The sequence below is a fragment of the Antennarius striatus genome, chromosome 22 (assembly GCF_040054535.1).
Source record: "Antennarius striatus isolate MH-2024 chromosome 22, ASM4005453v1, whole genome shotgun sequence".
In the NCBI taxonomy this organism is placed as follows: Eukaryota; Metazoa; Chordata; class Actinopteri; order Lophiiformes; family Antennariidae; genus Antennarius; species Antennarius striatus.
This window is the reverse complement of record NC_090797.1, coordinates 550,001-570,330: the sequence shown is the minus strand read 5'-3', so window position 1 is coordinate 570,330 and position 20,330 is coordinate 550,001. Positions and strand designations below refer to the sequence as shown.

The 20,330-nt window shown below is 48.9% G+C and overlaps 2 protein-coding genes across 2 annotated transcripts in view; both read left to right on the top strand.

Annotated features, from left to right (window-relative positions):
* Nucleotides 1-80: 80 nt before the first annotated feature.
* Nucleotides 81-12,942, top strand: ptprr (protein tyrosine phosphatase receptor type R). The gene is made up of 18 exons (XM_068306566.1): nucleotides 81-744; nucleotides 909-1,081; nucleotides 1,616-2,030; nucleotides 3,297-3,520; nucleotides 5,854-5,967; nucleotides 6,042-6,191; nucleotides 6,450-6,557; nucleotides 6,945-7,067; nucleotides 7,134-7,252; nucleotides 7,325-7,450; nucleotides 7,962-8,151; nucleotides 8,430-8,514; nucleotides 9,084-9,163; nucleotides 9,248-9,385; nucleotides 9,468-9,578; nucleotides 9,646-9,803; nucleotides 9,884-9,997; nucleotides 10,123-12,942. Exons 3-18 carry the CDS (start codon nucleotides 1,961-1,963, stop codon nucleotides 10,214-10,216), a joined length of 2,004 nt encoding a protein of 667 aa, XP_068162667.1. The 5' UTR covers nucleotides 81-744; nucleotides 909-1,081; nucleotides 1,616-1,960; the 3' UTR covers nucleotides 10,217-12,942.
* Nucleotides 12,943-13,977: 1,035 nt separating this feature from the next.
* The window catches only part of ptprb (protein tyrosine phosphatase receptor type b), a 13,775-nt gene continuing 7,422 nt past the window's right edge, over nucleotides 13,978-20,330 (top strand). The window contains exons 1-14 of the mRNA XM_068306565.1: nucleotides 13,978-14,249; nucleotides 14,913-15,252; nucleotides 16,037-16,156; nucleotides 16,328-16,468; nucleotides 16,534-16,791; nucleotides 16,864-17,130; nucleotides 17,225-17,341; nucleotides 17,409-17,555; nucleotides 17,698-17,815; nucleotides 17,987-18,132; nucleotides 19,046-19,312; nucleotides 19,392-19,450; nucleotides 19,517-19,721; nucleotides 19,789-19,886. Of these exons, the coding sequence (XP_068162666.1) occupies nucleotides 14,184-14,249; nucleotides 14,913-15,252; nucleotides 16,037-16,156; nucleotides 16,328-16,468; nucleotides 16,534-16,791; nucleotides 16,864-17,130; nucleotides 17,225-17,341; nucleotides 17,409-17,555; nucleotides 17,698-17,815; nucleotides 17,987-18,132; nucleotides 19,046-19,312; nucleotides 19,392-19,450; nucleotides 19,517-19,721; nucleotides 19,789-19,886 (2,349 nt within the window). The 5' untranslated portion in view covers nucleotides 13,978-14,183. The remainder of the gene's footprint in view (nucleotides 14,250-14,912; nucleotides 15,253-16,036; nucleotides 16,157-16,327; nucleotides 16,469-16,533; nucleotides 16,792-16,863; nucleotides 17,131-17,224; nucleotides 17,342-17,408; nucleotides 17,556-17,697; nucleotides 17,816-17,986; nucleotides 18,133-19,045; nucleotides 19,313-19,391; nucleotides 19,451-19,516; nucleotides 19,722-19,788; nucleotides 19,887-20,330) is intronic.

The window sequence follows — 20,330 nt, the reverse complement described above, 5'->3', positions numbered from 1 at the left end:
GGGCGGTGCTTCCAGGAAACGACGCGAAGGGGGCGGTGTGGGATTTCGGACATGGAGCGGAGCGATGACCGTCTGAGAGAAAGAGAGAGAGAGGAGGAGGAGGAGGAGAGGGAGAAAACCGCATTCCGAAAGATGAAGTGGAAAATCCCCTTTATTTAACGAGTGAGGGGGGGGGGGGATTAAGGTCTCTTCAGAACCACATCCTGGAAATGACGCCGACAGACTCAGTCAACAACTTTATTCTACAAACAAACAAACAAACACGCTATGACAGCTAATAACAGCTAACACTAGCTGCTATCACGTTTGTTTCTTTGTAGAACTGTCTTCTCGCTGATTGGTAATTGATAGTAATCAATAACTTGCGAACACACAGTTGTTTGTGTTCTACACAAAGCAGGTTTGATGTTTTTAAGATGAATTAACCTGAAGTGAACATGAGAGAACGTCCACCGTCAGTGACGTTCTTGTCTCCGTGATGCGTTCACGTGTCTCTCCCGGGAGGAGGATATTTACCGAAAACCGTTTTCTTGTGTAATTTTTGTAGCTGTTGTAAACGGGAGCAGTCCTAATAGTTCGTGTTGTGTAACCAGGAATGAGTTGGACTCGGTAAGACTTCCGTTAAATAAATTAGTTGTCACGTGATTTATTTTTTTTTCTCAGAAAATCAGTTTTTTCCCAACGCCTGTGAGTCACTTGAACGCACCACAAACAGTTGCCATTGGTCTGATGATGAGGAGACAGGTAAAGGCGGGGCTGGTGCCACCTGACACCCTGACACATTCACACACACACACACACACACACACACACACACACACACACACACACGCACACACAGCAAGTATCATTTTACTTCACTGAGCCAGGTGAGGTCTCTTCTGATTGGCTGTCACTTATTTTATCAGATTGGACTCGGTCCTACCGAGGACTCTCTTTGGTGCCCCCTAGAGGTATGATGACGTCATGCAGGTCCAGAACGCATTGAGGGAATTACCAGAACCAGATTCACTCTGGATCATCAGATGTACTTTAGAACTGGCTCCAGATGTAGGAGGAGGGTTACAGGCCGACCAATCAGGTGGGTTGTTGAGCATCACGTGACCTGTTGTCTCCTGTGGCTTGGGGAGGAGCCTAACCTCAGGAGTATATTTTAGCATATTAGCGTCACAGATTAATTCCTTTAGTTATTGTAACAAGGTAATTTGCTAGCATAATGCTAACATCCATGTTTATGACTGTTAGCAGAGCCACACTGCGGTGGTAAATCCGTCGGCCATGCCAGAAACATTTGGGTGAGAAAAGAACAAGCAGAACGCAGAATGAACGAGCCGGAAGTCATCAGTATTTCTCATATAACAGGTCTAACAGGTGTTTATTTGATGTCATTAAATACACGGTGTCACCACTACTTCCGGTCTAGTCACATCCAGCAAAGCACTTCACAATAAAACATGTATTTTGTGATCACATCTCAACAATGACTTTTTTTATTTTTAGTTAATTTAATGTATTCACCAAAAAAAATCTAAAAATTAACCATAAATATTCATAAATGAGATTCAAGCAGGAGTAACGACAAGAAACTAAAGATCATCTATCATCTGCTCCTCAGCATCCTCCTCTTCCTCCTTCCTCTTCTTCATCCTCACCTGAAGCTCCTCCTCCCCCACCTCCTTCTCTTCCTCCATCTTTCATTCTTAAGTCTTCCTCACCTGAAGCTCCTCCTCCTTCTCCCCCTCTTCCTCACCTGGAGCTCCGCCGCCGCTCGCCGGCTGCTCCTCCTCTCTCCAGGCCGCTGTAGGACACCGTTAGGCGGCGCAGGAGGATCGCGGGGGGCCGGTGACGGAGCGGATCTCCGGGGGCGGTCTGACGGTGTCTCACGGAGAGACTCACCGTCCGGAGCGGACTGGAGCGGCGGGCTCCTGCTTCCTCCCAGTTGGAGCCGCAGGAACGGAGGATGGAGCTCCGGGGAGGAAGAGGAGCGCTGCTCTTCATCCTGGCTCTGCTGTGGACGCTGCTGTTCGCAGGTAACCGAACCGGACCGAACCGGACCGGAAAGAACACCGACACGATTCCGTTCTTCCTGCAGCGCGCGGACGGATGTGTTCAAATACGATCATCAATCGTTATCGATTAATCTGAGATCGGAACCCGCTGCGGCTGAACGTCACTGTGTTTATGTTTATATTTATTTATCTGTTTATGATTCATTTACCTGTTGTAAACATAAAGGACGCGTTACGTCACGCACTGAAGACCCACATCCGGATTTACCGTCAGATCACGCCAGTCAATAATGGATCAATTGCTTTTCTCAGATCAGCCGGTTTAACGGAGAGGAGAACCAATCAGCAGCCGGGGGGGTTCAGGAGGTTGAACGGAAATCTTTATTAATTTATTTAATTCAGACGTCGGTGCCGGGTCGGTAGAGCTGAACCGGGTCCAGTGGTCCCAGGTGTTACTGGTTACACTCTGTAGCTCCTCCCCCTGCTTCCTGGCTCCTCCTCCTTTCCGTTCACTCAGGTGATATTGGTTCATGGTTGTTCCTCCTGTGGGGCGGAACAGGAAGTCAATGAGTGGCCACCTGGATGGGATGGGGGCGGGACGTTCAGACCAGGTGTCCTATTGGCTGCTAGTAGCATCTTGTAGCAGTTGGCAGCTAACGCAGGTCCGGAAGTCCTTACTGTCCAATCAGAGGGTACCGATTGAGTGTCATGTGACTCTTGTTTACATCAGATAGAGGAGCGATGGAGTGATGGAGGAGCGTTAGCATGCTAAGTAGCATCACACAGAGTGATGCTAGGCGGATGTCACTCCATCTATTGGTTCTGACCAGATGGTGTGTTAATTTGACATCATTAGCGGAAACCGTCTCCTCTGATTGGCCAATGGCTCCCGTGGAGGCAGGGCGAGCCTGCGTCCGATCAGAATAGCTCAGCATCGTGCATAGCAACCGGGATGCTGTTGCCAGGGGGAAACGGAGGCAGAAGGAGGGCGTGTTCTTTGTGGCTCCTCCTCCAGCTGACGCCGGCTTGATTGATGACATCATTGATGAAGGACGACGGAGGGTGAGGGAGTCAGAATCCTGTTGGTCGATGTGAGTCACATGATCTGTTGCAGGAAGAGGCGGGGTCAACAGCAAACCACACTTCTACTCGTACAACAAACGTGTAAATAGAAACATTTTAAATCGCTGTGATGTCATTGGGGGGGCGAGGCTATGAGTTATGTTGGTATTCATGTTCAGGGCCGGGTCAGGTGTTTCTGACTCCGCCTCCTCCTCCTCTCCTCAGAGTCATCCTCCGGCGATCACGACCTCCGTCTCTTCCCCGCCCGACGCTCCAATCGCCTCTACCCACGGCGCCATGAGCCCCGCCCCCACCTTCATCATTCTCACCATCATCTTCATCATCCTCGGCACCCCAGCGAGGAGGGCAGCGCCAGCCTGCTGGAGCGCCACCTTCAGGAGGTGCAGCCGGAGCACACCGCCGTGGAGCCGCAGCACCTGGTTACCGTGGTGAGTCATCTGCTACCTGATTGGATGTTGGGTCACGGACCGCCTCCCGCCTGTGGTCGTCACATGATGTCATTGTGATGCTGCGTCAACTGATTCTCACACCTGACGGTTTGGTCATGTGACCATCAGGTGACGGAACAGGTAGTCAGTGAGTGATGGAGGGGGAGGGGCTGCAGGAGGGATGTCTCTGTTGCCATGGAGACGCTAATCGTGGATGTTGGAGGCTCACCTCCTCAGTGTGGTTACATAACAGCAGCGACCTTCATCACGACCTTGAGGCTGAGACACACTGATGATGATGATGATGAGGGACGCTTATGGTCACCTGAGATCAGTTATGGTGATAGGTGATGATGTCATGATGACAGGTGATGTTATAATGGAAGGTGATGATTTCACAATAGCAGGTGATGATGTCATAATGACAGGTGGTGATGTCACGATGGCAGGCGATGATGTCATGATCCTCTCTGTGTGTGATGGTGACCTGAATGAAAAGCATCAAAGGTTGTCCCACAATGCAATTCTGCACATAACAATAAACATGTATCCATTTTATTGATCATTGATTTGATCAGTTTATTGATTTCCAAACATTTGCATTAATAATTTATCTTAAAGAACTTCAAAATAAAATCCACAAATTAGGAAACAAATTTTCCAAAGTAGAACTTGATCTCTTCATTTAAATAATAATCACTTTATAAGACTTTTAATATTATTGAATCTATTATGTTTATATTATTGTTTATCTTGTAGTTTATAGATGTTTGCTACAGAGGTGATAAACCTCAGCAAACCTGTTTATCAATAACTGATTATCAAACAAGCAGTGAGATCATTGTGTGCTAACATGTAGCATAGAGAAGCTTCATTGTGCATCAGTTGATCAATACAGGTTATTTATTGACGTATTTACTTAGTAATTAATATTTACATCTACAATGATATCATGTGGTCTGATGGCGTGAGCAGCTGCAGTTTCTGATCAGCTGATCGATCAATCAAGTTGTATATGTAATTATGTACAAACATCTAATCTATTCTAATTTTTTTTTAATTTAAACTCCTTTCTATTTTTATAACAGCAACTTCAGCCCCTCCCCCCTCATCTGATTGGTCCAAATTGGATTCCCACCTACTGCCCCTGATGTTATTGTGTGTGTGTGTGTGTGTGTGTGTGTGTGTGTGTGTGTGTGTGTGTGTGTGTGTGTGTGTGTGTGTGACAGAAATAGCGCCTGATCCCGACAGGAAGCACAGCAGGATAATGGCATTACCTGGATGACAGCCAATCAGGTGGCAGATTGAGCTTCATCCAGCTCTAAGCCAATCAGAGATCATAGCAGGCGGTGCGGTGGGCTGTTGTCCCTGAGCGCCGACTGACAGGCGGCACCAGAGCGACGGACCGCCGACCATGTCGGCAGGTTCTCTGGGTAAGGTTCTGTAGATGTTCTATCGAGGTTCTGTAGAGGTTTGTAGTAGATATTATTTAGAGGTTCCATAGAGGTTTTAATTAGAGGTTCTGTAGAGGTTCTCTTGATGTTTTAAGTAGATATTATTTAGAGGTTCTGTAGATGTTTTAATTAGAGGTTCTGTAGATTGTCTGCAGATGTTCTGTAGAGGTTCTGGAGGTATTTGTAGTAGATATTATTTAGAGGTTCCGTAGATGTTTTAATTAGAGGTTCTATAGATGGTCTGTAGATGTTTTAGTAGACATTATTTAGAGGTTCTCCAGGGGTTCTTACTCCAGGTTCTTCATCAGATGTTCCTTTCAGAGCTCGTTCTACTTCATATTTCATATTTTTTATTCATATTCATATTTTTTGATTAATATTTTTTTGAATGAAATGCTGTTTTGTTTTTACAAAAGTTTATTTTTTTTTGTTTGTTTGTTGACAGATGTCAGTTTTGGTTCGGTGTTGTTTCTAAAAATGATTTAATGACACAACAGAGGAAGATTCCACAAAAAGTTTTGTGTTCATAATAATTGTGTGTTGTATCTGAAGCAACAATTGTTGTTGTTGTTGTTGTTGTTGTTGCTTTAGCTGCTAACTGCTGCTAGCTGTTGGCTGCGAGCCGCCGTCCTGGAGGCCACACCCCCTATGTGTTTTTGTTTTGGCCAACCAATCAGACTCCTGTTTTGTTTTCTGGCACTTGTTTCTGATTGGTTAATGCTAACAGATAAAAAAACACATGTCACTTTCGGTGCACGATGTTGTCATCAGTCATGTGATCCTCCTCCCATGAACACCTGACAGTCTATCCTGCACTGTTTTGACTGGTTTGATCGTTTTTCTCCATCAGCCAATCAGCTTTCTCCGTCTCTCTCTTAGTACCTGGCGGTGGACGTGCGGCGGCTGAACGTCAGTCTTCTTCGGTGGTTTCGGAGGGGCGTGGCCGCGGCGCTCGGCGTCCCGTCGGGTCGCGTCCACATCAACCGGCTGAACGTGAGTCGCTCACACCCAACAGATCAGCGTTCGGTTAGCTGGTTGATTGATCGATTGATTGGTCACTCTTACAGGAAAAGAAAAATGGCATCGAGCTCTTCGTGTCCTCTGATAGGCCGGGCTTCTCTGAGCCCCGGCCAGCTGAAGAAATCATCCAATCATTAAACGTCAGGATTCTCCACCGGCACCTGGGACACTTTGGCATCACAGAGGTCTCACCACAGGTGTGTGTGTGTGTGTGTGTGTTTGTGTGTGTATTAATATTGAAGGAACCAATCAGAGGCTTCAAAAGGTAAACTCCTCCCTTTGTTCATAGCATCGAACTGAAGTTCGTCAATGCAGAAACAATCAATAATAAATAATTAATTGATCGTATTGAGATGTGAATGTAAACACAGATGTTGACCCTGATTGGCTAATGAGAAACCAGCATGGCGTTGTGGGCGTGGCCTCAGTATGACTGCGTGTTGCATGTCTTACAGAAGAACGTCCTGCAGGGGGCGCACCGGGACCACGTCTGGACCCGGGACGGCTTCTACGTGGTCTTCCTCTTCTTCACCATCTTCATCATCATCATCACCTGCTTGATGGTAAGACACACACACACACACACACACACACACACACACACACACACACACACACACACATCCTCCCCCACAGCTGCTCTGATTGGCTGGACAGATTGGCAAACAGACAACATAATGATAAATAATAATAAATAATGACAAGTCTTTAATGAAGCACAAACGCTTCTAGTTGTAATGTCAGGTTGTTTCCACACGGCGGCTCCAAAAAGAAACCAGTTCTCACCTGTGCTGTTTGTTCTCGTTATAATTGATTCTACTTGACCTGAATGTTGGTGGACAATATTAATAATAATAATAATACTTATTATTATTATATCTGTTATTGATCAGCTGTTAATAATAAACAGATTAATTAATAATAACCTGCTGCTCCTCTCTGCTCTCCAGGTTTTGTACCGACTCAAAGAAAAGGTTCAATTTTCTGACAGACAGCTAAAAGGTCCTCCCCCTAACCTCCACCTGGGCCCAGATGTCACAGTAGACTCTGCCCAGAGGTCAAAGGGTACCAAGGTGAGAACCACACCACGTTTCTTGTCCGCGTTAAATTCACGGGTCACGAGCTTCTGACGTCTCCAGGCTGCGACGCCAGGAAGTATGGTCCAAGCTGAGCTCCCTCCAGCAGTAGCCACGCCCATCCCACCACAGCAGCCAATCACAGCCTGCCGTGATCTGTCTCCTGTCATCCCTCTGCCCAAGTGAGTCACCTGACAGCAGGAGGTCAAAACATCCTGAAGTCAACAGTAACCTGACTGTGTTTGTCCTCCTAGCCCCACCCCCATCCAGGTAGTCAGCAGTGACCACGCCCCTCTGGTCAGCGCTGTCCCATTCAATAACGAGTTAAAGCCCTGCCCCTCCCCCTTCAGGATGAAACCTGCTGCAGGTCTCCAAGAAAGGTAACTTCCAGTGACGTAGCCCCGCCCCTTCATGTTGGTTACATTAGATCCACCCGTCAGGACTCGTGTCGGGGTCGTGGACACGCTGGGACTCGTGTTGGTTACGTGTGACTCGCCGTGTCTTTTTGGCTCGGGTTCTTTCCTCTCATCTGGTGGACTCGAGCCTCAGCCAATCAGAACTCTTCCTCCGACTTGTCCATTTTGTTCTGAGACTCAGTGAACGAGTCCGAAGGTAACAGGAAGGAAGACCTAAGGGTGAGAACAGGATGTTTGTGTGTGTGTGTGTGTGTGTGTGTGTGTGTGTGTGTGTGTGTGTGTGTGTGTGTGTGTTCTGGATGGCAGCCAGTCAGTAATCAGACGAACAGGAAGTAATGGCGTCCTAGAGAGGAAGTCGGTGAACACGCAGCCAGACGATTTTCTGAGGAGTGACAAACAAAAGAATCTGATCAATAATCAATAGAGACCACAAATCAATCCGTCTCCTCTTCCTCCCTCCTCTTCCTCCTTGTAGGCGGGGCTCTAATGTATCTCTGGTCCTGGACATGTCGGCTCTGGGCGCCGTGGAGCCCCTGAGCGTTGCCGTGGTAACCCCCAGAGAGGCAGCATCCAGGGAGTTCCTGCTGTCGGCGGGGAGGCCGTTGTCACGGCAACAGCTGCGTGACGCGGTCGCCAACACGCAGAGACTCCACGCCGAGTTCACGGTGAGCCACGCCTACAGGGGGCGGAGCCAGAGCACAACACGTTGCCGTGGTGACAGGCTGCAAACCGATGACTATTGTTTCTACTACAAGTACAGTGATTAGTAGTGATGTTATTGATCACATCTGTTGACTATTGATTATTTCAGTATATCAATATGTGTCTTTGTGTAGTAGTACTGCGAGCGCACGCGTGTGTGTGTGTGTGTGTGTGTGTGTGTGTGTGTGTGTGTGTGTGTGTGTGTGTGTGTGTCAATGTTTACTCCTGCTTCTCCTCTCAGGAGGTTCCCATGAACTTCGTGGACCCGTCTCACCTCGACGTTCCGAATCACGGCACCAAGAACAGATACAAGACCATCCTGCCCAGTGAGTCCGCCGCCCCACTTCCTGTCCAAACAGGAAGTGGTCTCATAGAGTGGGAGGGGCTAGAGGGACACTTATATAGCTCACACACTTAGAGAACAGTTTGTTCTCTGCCCGCTGATTAGAACCTTACGTAACGCACGCCCGCGGCGTTTAGCTAGGGGGCGGGTCCACGGACCCCGAGGCTTTCTTTCCTTCCTTCCTTCCTTCCGGCCAATCAGGAGTGTGGAATGTTCACTTGCTGCCAATCAGAAGATTTCCTGAGTTTCTGTTGTTTTTTCTCAAGTGTTTACTGTTCTGTACGGGGGCGGGGCCAGGAGGCGGGGTTTAAGGGCGACAGGTCTGGTCTGATCCGGGTTTGAATGACCCGTAAAACCAGTTAAGACTGGATCTGGATCAACTCAGTTCTGTATCTAAAGGGGACAAGTATAAAGACTGAGTTCTGGTTCTGAACGGGTCTGAAGCCAAAGGTCCTAGATTTCAAAATGAATTCCCAACCGTCCAATCAGACGACACCTGGTGTTCTGGTTCTGACCCCCTTCCTGCCCCCCCCCCCCCCCTCTCCGGCCCAGATCCTCATTCCAGAGTCATCCTGAAGTCCAAGACCTGCAACGACCACCTGAGCTCATACATCAACGCTAACTACATCCGGGTGAGTACTGCCTCAAGCCCCGCCCACCCGGTCTGGATCAGAAACCAGATCGCTAACGCCGCTGTGTGATTGGCTCCTGCCCAGGGTTACCGTGGCAACGAGCGTTCCTTCATCGCCACGCAGGGCCCCATGGTGAACACGGTGAACGACTTCTGGCAGATGGCGTGGCAGGAGGAGGCGCCCGTCATAGTCATGATCACCAAGCTGAAGGAGAAGAACGAGGTAGGCCCGCGTCGCTCGGCGTCGTGCCACGTCAGCCGGCTGACCTGATGCGCTTCCTGTCATGTGACCCCGCCTCCATCAGAAGTGCGTCCTCTACTGGCCGGAGAAGAGAGGGATCTACGGGAAGGTGGAGGTGCTGGTCAACAGCGTGAGGGAGTCTGAGCACTTCACCGCCCGCAGCCTCACACTCAAGGTAAGACACGCCCCCTGGATGGTGCTTTGTGGGCGGAGCCGCGTAGACATGACTTGTATGTGTGCAGTGTGGGAACCAAACCCGTGTGCTGCAGCACTACTGGTACACTTCCTGGCCCGACCACAAGACCCCTGACTCCACGATGCCACTGCTGCAGCTCGCCGCTGACGTGGAGGCGGACCGCCGCATGGTGGCCGCCGGGGGGCCGGTCATCGTCCACTGCAGGTAATGACGGGAAACGCCGCCGCTAAGAGTGCACCAGGTTCAATTGTGACTCCATTACCCACACTCATCTCTGCCTACAGTGCCGGGATTGGTCGGACCGGCTGCTTCATTGCCACGACGATAGGCTGTCGACAGCTGCAGCTGGAGGGCGTGGTCGATGTGTTGGGCATCACTTGTCAGCTCCGAGCCGACAGGTAGGTCACACAGGTGTAGCCCTGATGTTGGCATGTAAACAGAGGTTTAGTTCCCTGATGTTAGAACGTATTTAGACAACCGTAAATGGATTAATTCTTTTAACAGCCTTCTTCTGTTCTTGCAGGGGGGGTATGATCCAGACATGTGAGCAGTACGAGTTTGTCCATCACGCCTTGAGTCTGTACGAGGCTCGCCTCTCTGCAGAAACCGGCCAATGAGTGAGCGGCACCACGGGAGACTTAAAACCAGGAAGTTTGATAACATAGCGAGCTCTTAGCAGGTACAAGCTGAGATTTGGGAGTTCCCGGAGATCAGAGCACTCTAAAGGCGGGTCTGTATGTTTGATGGACAACATGGACAACCAATCAGGAATTTTGTGGGAGGAGCCAGGTGAAGGAAAGAGGAAGGTAAATGTTCTGAAACTGGAATGTTCTTCTCTGCCGTCTTCTTCTTCGTGGGTTTGAAGGAAGCCCTGCCGTCTTTGATTATCTCTCTTTGCCGTCGTGGAAATGTGGTTTAACTGAATCTGTCTTTGTTCAGTTCTTTGTTCAGTGACGATGTCTTTGTGTTCCTAGGATTTTAAAATGATTTTGTGAGGCGATTGTCTTGCAGGAGGTTCTGACTGTTAGCTGGTTGCAGCTCTGGGTTAGCTTCTACATCACTGTTTATGACTCCATACGTACGACGTCATTGGTTGAACCCAAACTTTTAGTCAACACGTTTACATGTTTACATGGGAGGAGCTTCAATCTCCTAAAATAATTCCATGCTTTTCAAGTTGACCTACAGCTTTAGCTAGTCAGCTAAAGAGTGTGTCTGTGTGTCACTGATGAACATTTCATTAAGTAATAGATTACAACATTTCATCAGCAGAGTCACAAATGGGGCTACTTCTAGCCGTAGCTCACATGCTAAAGGCTAAAGAAGGTAATGCTAAATAAGCTCCAGCCAGGTTGCAGTAGTTTTTGTCGTCTCATAACCTACTGTATATACTGAATAAACCCATGATGTTTTTAGCCAGCTATGCTAATCCAATATTTTGTTAAAAGAGTTAAACCTAGTCGTGAAAATAATAACTTCACTTCTAATAATTGTTTTTGTGCTATGAAACATCTGCCATTAGATTTAATAAGTGTTTTATCTTTGTGAAGTTTGTGCAAATAATAAAAATCAATAATTAAATAATAATTAAATAAAACACGTAAAGAAACAGAGGCTAGGGGAACACCAGCTAGTGTAAAATCAACTGATTTCAGTCTAAATTTTGTCCATGCTAAAATTTGCTGCTGAAATGTTTATTTTAATTTGATTTTCATATATTCATAATATTCATTTAGTTCAAGTTTTTAGCGGCTCTTTCACATTTTTTATTTTTAAAATGTTGCTTTATAACAGAAAATGTGAAATAATTTGTCACGATGCTGCCGTCATCTCATCCAGCGGGCGTCGTTTGTCGTATCAGGTAACAATAACTTTATTTTTCTACTGTTTCTACGTGTTTCTGGTGTTTAGCAGCGATTGCCAGAAACCAGCATGAAAACATGAACCTCATGATCACGTGTGAATGAAACGCTGTTGTCGTGTTACAGAACCAGAGCCGGGGGGGGTTGCCGTGGACCAGGACGCTACACATTTTTGAGATGGTGTCACAAGATCCAGCTTTTACTTCAGCTTCGACGCGATTAGCTGCTAAAAAATGAAACGAGTATTCATAGATGAAACGTACTTTCAATGTAGAACGAAGATGGTAAATTATCTTAGCACATACATTGAAATAATGTGGAAACTGCTAGCATTCTGCTAGCAGAACAAACACTAAAAAAGTAAGTCTGGTTGTGTTGCATATGAAAAGAAATATTGTAGCGTTAGCGGTATTTCGCTTCAGAGCTAATTGTTGACCAATAATATTTGAGTTTTCTTCTACTGTCAGCAAACAGGTGATGACAGGATTTTCCTCCGACTAGCCTGTCAGCTAACATAAAGCTAGTTGTACATAATTGACGTGCAGATAGCTTGTGTTAGCTTCTGTCCCTGTAGGGTAATATACACGTTTTTATTTGCTTCCGGTTTCGTCGCCAAAAGTGCAGGATTACAAGCATCAGAGATAACATAAGCTAATGTTAACTCTACCTGACAAACACAAGCTATCTGGACATTACATGACCTAGCTACAAGCTAACTGCACAAGCTAACATCTTGTTTCTTGCGCTCTCACAGGCTAGAACCTCAAATCAGCTGGAGTTTGTTGACAGTGGCTGTATGAAGAACAATTAGCTTGAATGCTAGCTGTTGCTGGCTCAGCACAATTTCAGCAAGATGCAATAAAATTCATTTTTAAAACAGATTTTAAAATTTTATTTATATATTTTATGGTCAGACTGTTCAGCCAAACTAAACTTTATTTCAGACCCCTTTAAGAAGCCATTAGCTCACAGATGAGCTAGCTTGTTGGTTTGCTAGGTAATGCTAACACGCAAACTCACATACTGGTTGTAGTTTACCAGATTTTAACCATCTAACATTTCACCTCCAACCAGCAGTAATTTAAACTTGATAATTTGAGACGTTTTATTGTGATTGGTAAAAACTGTCCAGCCTAGAACAGAAATGTTAGAGGCCCTTCAAACCGGCGTCATTGGCGTCACGCGTGGTTCTGGTCGCTCCGCTAACGGCACGTGGTTCTAACTGTTATACTAATCAACGTGAATGTTGTGCTAGTGGGAACGTTAGCCGCTGAGTCGTGCTGTAACCTTGTTATCTACTATATATCACTACCTGTAAGCTGTACCCAATCAATAAAGCTCTGACTCACCTGTTCGTCCCCTGACTCATCAGTTCTGGGTGCTCAACCGTTAGCATCTAGGATCTGGTTCCCCTATAGAGCTGGGTTCAGAGTGTCCGATGATTAGAGAAACTGTCTCTACCCATTGTCAGAAGCCCCGCCCACTGGCTTGGTGGGCGTGGCTCTGAATAAATCCGCAAATCAGACACTTTAGAGCTACTTCTGAACTTTTCCGCTGTTTCTATCAGATATCGATCAGATCAATATTCAATATGTTAACAGAATCTGAGAAAAGATGGAAATAAAATTTTATTATAACCTAATTAAAATACTGAAGCTTTTTGTTGATCCAGATTAAAACAGGATCATGTGACTCATGGTGAAGCTGATGGTCATGTGGAAGCTCATGGTCATGTGACTCATCGTGAAGCCGATGGTCATGTGACTGGACTGTGTAATGAAGCAGCGCTGCAGACAAGTGCTTGCACCCTTCCTAGAAACGAAGCGAGTGAAACAGGAAGGGAGGAAGGATGTGGGTGTGGCTCCTGCCTCCTGAAACAAAACACTTTGACCTTTAACCTGTCGCCAGAATAAATGTGAACACAATAAAGAAACAATTGAGGAGGAAGTCGATCTGATCGATCCGACGTCCTGATCTTTTGTTTTTTGTGTTTTCATGACTTTCACCACAGAGGTCATGTTTAGGCTCCGTTTCCATGACACCATCTCCCCCTAAAACAGTAAACATTTGTTGTTTTGGCTGTTAGTTTGAACAGCAACAACAGCGTTTCTATAGAAACCACGAGTCTGATCTGAGGGTCTAGAAAGGTGTTTGCTTACGATCGTTAATTAGCCACTACATGCTAACAGCTAAGTCGTGTTTTTGTACTTTTGTTGCTTATGTTTATATTTAACACTTGATGATAAACCAGTTCATCATCTGCATAAATAAGAACTGGATTTGAGGATTTGTCGACTGTATTGAAATAAATCAGGACTTTCAGCGTGACCCTGAACGCCACACGCGTGTTGATCGTTCACTGATCTGATCGCAGCCAATCAGGACTCAGAACCGACGGCGTCACGGCGTGATTTCTGGCACTATTTTTAACGTCTACCTGCTCTGAAGGTTCTGCTGCGTCTATTTTTACCTCCGTCGACTTCAGAGCCGCTCGACTCGGGCCGACAGACAGACAGGAAGACAGACAGGAAGAGAGACAGACGGCTAGTGGGACGGAGGGAAAGCAGAGGAGTGTGGGTCGGCAAACACCCGACTCCACGCTCAGAGAGAGGAGCATTTCAGGAGGACTTCTAGATCTTCTGGAGGAGGGATCAGACCTGTTTTTGCCCCCGTTGGGGGACTATGGTGGACGGGGACCCGACTGACCCGAACCAGGACCGACATGCTGGGGACCGACAGGCGTCGCTGCCTCTGGTTCCTGTGGGGGAGCTCGCTGCTGCTGCTGGGGGTAAGTCCCACAAAGACCAGTTCCACCGCCGGCTGCTGGTCCAGACCTGACGCTGTGAAAACGCCGTGGAATCGCCGTGGAAACGCCCGTCTTTTCTATTCTTTTCCTTTTTTTTAATTTTATTTCTCTTCTTTCCAGATTATTTTTTAAACTTTTAAAATTCCATCATGAATGTTTTTACTTGTTAAATCTCGATGGATTCTGATTGGCTGATCATTAGAGACACAAACCGGTGTCTGAAACTTAAAACTTTATTTAAACTTTAGTTCTTTAAGACATTTTAACCCCTTCAGTTCAGCAGTTATTCAAGTTACTCAAGTTATTATTATTTTTACAACACAAATGCTAACACAAGCTAACAGTACATTATAAAGACGTGAGCTAACACAAGCTAACTAAAGTTGGTTGAGCTAGCGCCCTCCAGTGTTTGTGTTGATGCTAAGCTAGGCTACATGCAACATGGCCGTCACCAATCGGACTGACGCCGCGTTGATTTAAACGCCATCCGACGAATCTCTCGACCTCGCTATTTGTGGTGATTCCATTTCCTCATCAGGGGGCTTGTCCCTGTGATGATGTCACTACGCCTGATTGGTTGACTCTACAATCAGGTGGAATCACCAAACGAGACTGTTAGCTTCAATCAGGCTGTTTGTGTTCCAGGTCGAGGCGATGGCAGATGTTCCCATCATGCTTTGCAGCGTCTCCGGGTGTGAAGCGGTACCGGGTGTGAACACCGTCCTGCTGACCATCACCACAGCGGGGGGGAACTGCTCCTTCACGCTGACGTCCCCGGAGGCCGGAGGCGATGACGTGGCGTGCAGAAGAGGAGGAGATGATTGGACGGGGGCTAATGCCACAGCAGCGGGGGAGGGGTTAGGGAACCAGGAGGTGGGGCAAGTGTTCACCTGCGTGCTGGAACACCTGGAACCCGGAACCAGCTACCGACTGCTTGTCCAATCACAGACAGACGGGGAGACAGCCAACATCACCGTCCACACCAGTAAGTCCTCCCCCCGCCACCAGAGGGCCTCCCACAGGGGGAGGGTCAGCCTCAGTTAGCCCAGCAGGCTAACACCGGTGCTAGCCTGGTGTTGAAGCTGACACTGATATTAGCCAGAGCAGAAGCTAACGTTGTTTCTGATTGGTCGATGGTGACCTTTACTGTGACGTGACTTCCTGAAGGGGGCGTGGCCTCTCACCTGTGATGTTCAGTTGTTCTGTCGTCTCGTTTAAATCAACCAACAACCTTTTATGGTTCAGATCATCCCCAGCCTGTGCTGCTCCATGATTGGCTGCAGGAAGTCCCGCCCTGCTGAGCCTCTGCTCTGGCCCCTCTGGCCGGCCTCCAGGACGGGAGCTGGACCCTCGCTGAGCGTTTCCGCCACGGGCGGGGCGCTGCTTCAGGCATTTCCTGCCTCCATTGTTCCTTTGTTCTGTGGGAAAGTGTGAGGGGGCGTGTCTGTAGGAAACAGGGCGTGTCTGCTCTCACGGCGGCGCCGAACGCCACGCTTCTGTGCTGTTTGTCAGCGCTGGTGGCACTCACCTGTACAGGTAGCGCCGATGGGCGTGGCTAACCCCGCTGTTGATGCTCGGCTGAAGGCGGAGCCACTGTTTGTGATGTTAGTGTTCCACCTCAGACATGAACTCTCACTGAGGCATTGTGTGAAAACACAGAGCAGGAAGTGGGTGGGACCAGGACCCCAGAGCCACCTGAAGGGAGCTGGGCTGTGATTGGTTGAGAGGGCGTGTCGTTCGCTGAGCATGGGTGTTTTGTGGATCCTCAGAGCCATCGGCGGTGAGCGGCCTAGCGTTGACCTCCAGGACCTCCGACAGCCTGGGACTTTCCTGGCAGGCCGGCCCAGGAAGGACGCAGCGTTTCAGGCTGCAGCTGACGGATCAGACAGGTACGTCCATCGCCACGGCAACGAGGGCGTTAAAATACATGTGCTTTACCTGAAAGGTCCAGCACTTTAAAAAATGTTTTATAGTTTTAAAGAAATTATAAATACATAAATAAATAACATCGTGTTCTACTACCGGCTACGCCCTGCTGATGGGTCATGTGACTCCTGCAGGCCTGCTGCTGAACGAGACGCTGGAGAGCACAGCCACGCAGCGCACCCTCCGCAACCTGACGCCGGGGCGGCGGTACAATGTTACCATGGTAACGGAGGCTGGCGGGCAGCGGAGCGACGTGTCCATCGGCGCTCAGACAGGTAGAGGAGGAGACAAGGGGGCGGGGCCTTGGGACATAAAACCTGACGTGTGAATCTCTCTCCAGTTCCCGCCGCCGCTTCGAACATCACTTTCCACGGCAACAGCACGGACTTGTTGTTGTCATGGCGACGGCCAGAGGGAGACTTGGACGCCGTCGTCGTTAGCCTGTCGACCAATGACACGGGCCGCTGGGAGGAGACTCTCCCTCCGGATGCCACGGAGGTCGCTGTAGGGCAGCTGACCCCAGGGTCGACCTATCGGGCGGCGGTGACGTCCAGGAGCGGCACCCTGACCAGCCAATCAGAAGCCACCATCAGAACAGGTGAGACTCCGCCTCCGTTTCCTCCGTTTCTTTTTCTCCTCCTCTCATCCCATCTCTCCTCCTCATCTCCAGCGCCGGCGCCGCCCTCCCTCCTCCCCCCGTGGCCCGCCCCCGACGGCGGGCTGCTGCTCCGATGGGAACCCCCCGCTGGCCGCTGGGAGAACTACAGGCTGCTGCTGCTGGACGGCGCCCAGCAGGTGTTCAGCGCCGCCCCCGACCGGGACGCCACCAACTACAGCATCCCGGGGGCGGGACTGACGCCCGGGCGGGTGTATGGCGCCGTGCTGAGGGTGGAGAGCGGCGGGATGACGGCGGAGAGCCGCCGCGACGGGGCGACAGGTGAGTCACACACACACACACACACACACACACACACACACACACACACACACACACCCGGCAGTGTTCTGATTCTGGGCATTAACCCCTGCAGCTCCTGCGCCGGCGGCCCGCCTCCACATACGACACGCCGACGAGACGTCGCTCAGCGCCATGTGGAGCCATGCCCCCTCCGGGTCACGTGACAGCTACTTCCTGACGCTTTGCCATGGTAACCGTCAGAGAGACGCGTCACCACCTGTTGCTAACGGAGCCCTGAGTGACGCTGTACCCCACAGGTAACGTTACCGTGGATACCAGGGAGGTGGAGCCACACACCAGAGAGTGCACCTTCAACGTGCTCACACCTGGACGGCTGTATACCGTCACCGTGACGACCAGGAGCTGGGGGCTGAACAGCTCTGTGTCTGTGGAGGGGAGGACAGGTGTGTGTTCACCGTTTACTATTCACTGTTTACTGTTTATTGTTTACTGTGGTAGAGGGTTTACTGGGGTGTGTGTGTGTGTGTGTGTGTGTGTGTGTGTGTGTGTGTGTGTGTGTGTGTGTGGTGTGTGTGTGTGTTCCAGTCCCCATTGCGTTGCGTACCGTCTCCCTGAGGAGCGCCAGCGTCTCCAGCCTCGAGGCATCATGGGAGAAACCCCCGGGTGACGTGGACGCCTACGTGATGACGCTGCTCAGAGACGGGTGTGTCTTCACCTCATTCAGCTGAAGGGCTTTTATTTTGGAGGGGTGACACAGGTGTGACCTGACACAGGTGTGACCTGACACAGGTGTGACCTGACACAGGTGTGACCTGACACAGGTGTGACCTGACACAGGTGTGACCTGACACAGTGATGCTCTCGTTCTTCTCAGGGTGGCGCTGCAGAACCACAGCGTTCCTCTGGGCTCCTCCTCCCTGCTGCTGACGGGCCTGACGCCCGGCGCCCTCTACAGGCTGGAGGCCGCCGCCCTCAGCGGAGGGGTATGGTCTCAACCCACCGCTCTGGAGGGGCGGACAGGTGAGTCACCGTGAGGCCACGCCTCCAGATATAATTATTCATTAGTGGTTTACAAAAACATTTTACATATTTATCATATTTATATTTTCATATAAATAAATAAACATGCTTTGAGTTTGACTTAATTTAAATTCACTCATTTAAATTAATTATGTGACATGATTTATTTCTTTAGGTGCTTCAAGATTTAATTAAAATAGAAGTGATTAAATAAATAAAATGTTAAAAGTAAAAACCAGTGGTGTGATTGGCACAGTTTTTATCATAAATTATCAATATGTGTGTATATTTATAATTTATTGTAAATGTTACTTTTGGATCTTCATCCTGTTGCGACTGAACGCAGGACGTCAGACGCCACAGGTTTGTTTACCTCAGCTGTCATGTGACTCTGGGTCATGTGACTCCAGCTCTTGTTGATTGGACACATTCCAGTGGAACTTTTAGACAATAGCTGAAATGCCAAACGGACACGCCCAGAACTCAAAGGTTTCCTGGAGGTTCTGGAAATAAACCCAGACCTTCAGACACAATGGGAGAGAACCGACCAATCAGAGCACAGAACAACAAAACCAGCCCCGCCCCCTCCCATGCTTCTCAGTTTGGATCTGAGGCTGATAGATGAGATTAGTAATAATAACTTAATAACGTCTACATAACTATGAGGCTGATTTGTTTGTTTGTTTGTTTGTTTGTTTGTTTGTGTGTTTGTTTGTGTGTTTGTTTGTGTGTTTGTTTGTTTGTTTGTTCATAAATATAAACATTAAAGTCAGTAAATAAAATTAGTGAAAGTTTGTCTGGAACTTGTGAACTGTTTTTAATAAAGGTTTAAACCGCTGTGACGCCCTCTGGTGGCCGACCAGCACCCCAGTGGGTCATGTGACCCCTGATGTCATTGACCTTTCGTCTCCAGTTCCATCGGCGGTCTCCGAGGTGATGGTTGCTAACGGCGGCAGGTCGGACGCCCTGCAGGTGTCATGGCGTCCAGCGGTGGGCGTGGCCGACAGCTACCTGGTGCGCCTGCAGGCGGGGGGTCGGACCGTCCACACACTGGCCGTGTCCCGCTCGTCCCCCCCGGAGTGCTCCTTCAGCTCGCTGGTCGCCGGGCGGCTGTACTCGGTCGTCATAGTGACCAGGAGCGGCAGCCTGGAGAACGCCACAGCTGTCTCGACACGAACACGTGAGTGGGGCGGGGTCGAGAGCAGGGTAATGCCCCTCCCACACAAGGACTGGTGTCTGATTGGCTGTTTGTGTTGCAGAACCGGCGACCGTTCAGAACCCAACGGCGGTCCACTCCGCCAGAGACGACTTCCTGAAGGTCAGTCCACTGTTGATGATGTCACCTGAGGGTCTCGAACCCTTCTCAACATGCCCCACCCCCCAGGTGTACTGGCGCCACGCGGCCGGAGATCTGGACCACTACGTGGTTCTGATCCGCTACAACCACAGCGTCCTGCAGAGTCGCCACGTCTCCGCCGGACACAATGAGTGTGTCTTCTCCTCGCTGACGCCGGGGCGGCTCTACACCGTTACCGTGGAAACCTGGAGCGGCGACTACGTCAGCAGTGTGTCGACGGATGGGCGCACCTGTGAGTCAGAGCCCGACGCTGCCTCATCCGATTGGCTGCTGTCGCCTCACGCTTGTCCCTTCTCCAGTTCCAGCCGCTGTTGGGAATCTGTCGCTAGGCAACGCAGGAACAGGTGATCTGACCGTCACCTGGAGCCCCGCTCCCGGAGACGTCGACCACTATGAGGTGTGTGTTTGTCATTTAGGGGAGTGACGTGAACCTGTGTGTATGTAAGGGTGTGTGTGTTCACTAGTATTCTATTTACGCTGATGACTGTTGTTTATATGTGACTTGTTTATTGTTGCTTTGGGTGTTGTTTATTAGACTGTGCTTTATTTGTGAATATTTGTGAATGTTTTTTTAACAGTTGTTTGTTTTCCAACTGTTGTTAAATGTGTTGTGTGGATGACTGTTGTTTTTCTGATTGTTGTTTCTTTTCTAATTGTTGTTTTTCTGACTGTTGTTTGTGACTGTTGTTTTTCTGACTGTTGTATGTGACTGTTGTTTTTCTGACTGTTGTATGTTTGTGACTGTTGTTTTTGTGACTGTTGTTTATTTTCTAATTGTTTATTTTCTAATTGTTTTTCTGACTGCTGTTTGTGACTGTTGTTTTTCTGACTGTTGTATGTT